This window comes from Protobothrops mucrosquamatus, unplaced genomic scaffold, assembly GCF_001527695.2.
Source record: "Protobothrops mucrosquamatus isolate PMUCROS unplaced genomic scaffold, P.Mucros_1.0 scaffold1441, whole genome shotgun sequence".
Classification (NCBI taxonomy): Eukaryota; Metazoa; Chordata; class Lepidosauria; order Squamata; family Viperidae; genus Protobothrops; species Protobothrops mucrosquamatus.
In genome coordinates, this window is record NW_015387623.1 from 164,948 (window position 1) to 168,002 (window position 3,055).

Below are 3,055 nucleotides of genomic sequence, written 5' to 3' on the forward strand. Positions count from 1 at the left end.
TGTTTCTCCAAACTTCTTCCCACCCCTTCACCCACTGGTCAAGTGTCTGGGAAGCGGAGGGCATCTGAGGATATTCAGGTATTGGGTTGAACTCTTTTCCCGTGGCCACTCTGAAAGGCGTGTAACCGGTGCTGCTGTGCACAGAATTATTGTACGCCACCTCCGCAAAAGGGAGAAGATCAGTCCAGTTCGTCTGTTGATTTTCAAATGGTCCCCAAATCTTTACCAGTACCTCTCAAACTTCGAGGCAGTGGATGGGGTTTGGGACCCCATATTGTTTTAGAATGAGATGAGATCTAAGCATAATGTCATGTGTCTGATTAACGAAACACTAAAAAGGACTTTCAGGCATATTTTCTCCTAAAAGCATTTATTAATGTTACAGATACGTCAGCACAATATGGAGGAATGCTTAGATCTGCTTCTCTTCCGTATGGATAACATTCCAAACATTTCCACTCCCTTATTGTAGGGTCATGGTTCACATCTTCCAAGTTGATTGGAAGATGTGATTTACTTCAGGTTTCTTTCTCCCAGGCTATCCTTATGCTCCTCCCTCTTTCCTGGTTGCTGGTTTAACTATATAAATACCAGACAGTTCTGCACATTGTCAAAGCAAGAATATACAGTATTTGCAGCGTTGACACTTATTTTTGGAGCATCCTGAAAAATCACACTAGGGCTTATTTTCCGGATGGATCTTATTTTCTGGGAAACATAGTGTGTAATCAAACTAAAAGCACACTTTCATTGTAGTCCAGTCCCTCATTGTTTTGCTTATTTTTATACATGAAAATCAATAACAATGATGTCATTATAAATTCAAAAAGGTCCTAGAAGGGAAAAGGCCCTGATCTCTTGACCAAGGTCCAGACCAACCATCCATGAATCACATTCCCTAATTTTCTGGGAATAGTGTCCTTTTCAGAGCATCTTTCATCTCCTTGTTCCTCAAGCTGTAGATGAGTGGATTGAGCAAGGGGGTCAGCACCGAATAGAAAAGGGTCACCACCTTGTTGCTTCCTCCTGAAGCTCCGGGGGCTACATAAGTGACCATGATGGAGCCATAGAAGAGGCTTACCACCAGCATATGTGAGGTACATGTGGAAAAAGCCTTTCGTCTCCCAGTACTTGAAGGCAATCTCATTACTGTCCAGAGGAGAGTAGCATAGGAGCAAACAATGAAGAGGAAGGGACCAAAAATAGCGATGGAGCTGAGGCTGTAGAAGGCCAGTTCTGTGCCTGGGGCTGGAGTGCATGAAGAAGCCAACAACGGCCCTGGGTCACAGATAAAGTGATCGAGGACGCTGGAGCCACAGAAATGGAGCTGGGAAATCAAAATGATGGGTGCCAGAAACCAGAGAAAGCCAGAGGCCCAACAGGAAGCAGCCAGGATGCAGCAGAACCTTTGAGACATCAGCAGTGGGTATCTCAGTGGGTGGCAGATGGCCAAGTATCGGTCTAAGGCCATTGCAGCAAGAAGGAAGCTTTCGGTGGTCCCCATAGAAAAGAAAAAATAGAACTGGAGAAAACAGCCATGGAAAGAGATGACACCCGGCAGTGGAGAGGCCAAATCGAAGAGCATCTTGGGTACCGTGGTGGTTATGTAGCACATCTCTAGACCCGAAAAGTTTCCCAGGAGGATATACATGGGCAGGCGGCTGAGTCGAGAGTCCAAGAGAACAGCCCACACGATGCAGAGGTTCCCCACCAAGGTGAAGGCATAGCAGATGGAAAGTAGGGAGCATAGGAGCAGCTGGAAGGAGGGCGAAAGGGATGGGAAGCCCAGAAGGACAAAGCCCTTCATCACCCTGGTATGGTTGACTTGGTCCAAAGGGTGGTGCCTCTGTTGCTAGGAGAATCACACATTGGGAAAACAGTCAATGTCTGGAAAAAAAAGCATACTATGACACCTTTCCCCAACTTGGATAGCTTTCAGATATGTGGACATCAACTACCAGGATTCTCAGTAATTGCCATAATAACTGCTCAATTCTGGGAGCTGAAGTCCACATCTAGAGGTGGATCCAAGACTATTATGGATTAAGCATGCCTAGAGGATCACTGGCCTGAAAGTTCCCTGTTGCTGTTCTCCACTTCTAAATTCAGATAAGCAATAATTTTTCGCTTGTCTACCAGGTTATTCACTAACCATCACCCAATAGATCTATTTTTGCTATGAACATTAATGTCTCTGTCCCAGTCAGGTTCCCATAAGGGCAGGAATACATGAAAAACGAAAGAAAGAAAAGTTGGAGAATTTATAGAAGATTGAAGAACATATCTTAGAAAGCAGAAAGATAGAACTGAGTTTCGGAGTGATAAGAAATTTAAAGGTCAAGAGAAAATAAACAGAAAGAACTTAAAATTGGAAGGAGAAAATATTTTATAATAATGCTTTCGGTAAATAATCAATACAGAAACCATTTTTAGCTGTCAAAAGGACCCCAAGTGTAATATTTCTGAGAGAGAAAAAATAAACATTGTAATTGTCAAATATGGTGGCACATTATGAGATATTTTGATTTTAAATGATTGTAGAGTTATCAACATAGGTCTGTTTTACACCCTGAAATCTGAAGTAAAGTGATAGATAGCGAGGTTTGGGACTAGAATTTCAATAAATAGCATCCTTTTAGAATGCAGATAAATATTACTAAGAATGAAGGATTTCTCCCGTTGCTTCGTCTCTCAGTTTTTCTAGAAAGGGGGGGGGGAATCACTTTTATGATTTTTACTTCTTCTTTTTTAACTTACTTTTCACTTGCCCAACTTCTTTTCTTCTTATCAAGAAAGCCAGTGTGGTCATAAATGATGGTCCCATTTCCTTTTATTTTCATAACTTCCCTACAAAGCAGGCTTATGATGTACAAAACTGAGTAGCCTTTCCAAAAATAAAAAAAATGAACTTTGATTTACTCAGTCTATTCTAGACTCATATTCTAAATACTTTGTAAAAAGAAAACTTTGGGGACTATTTCATCAAAACTAAACCTATTTAACCTTAAATAACTTAGTTTACAGGATCATAACTTTTTTTTTTTTTTTTTTTTTT

General features: G+C 41.2%; 1 protein-coding gene across 1 annotated transcript in view; it reads right to left on the reverse strand.

Moving 5' to 3' along the window:
* Nucleotides 1-898: 898 nt before the first annotated feature.
* Nucleotides 899-3,055, reverse strand: part of LOC107292881 (olfactory receptor 11H6-like) — a 9,778-nt gene continuing 7,621 nt past the window's right edge. Inside the window, exon 3 of the mRNA XM_015822007.1 lies at nt 899-1,852. Coding sequence (XP_015677493.1) covers nt 899-1,852 — 954 coding nt within the window. The remainder of the gene's footprint in view (nt 1,853-3,055) is intronic.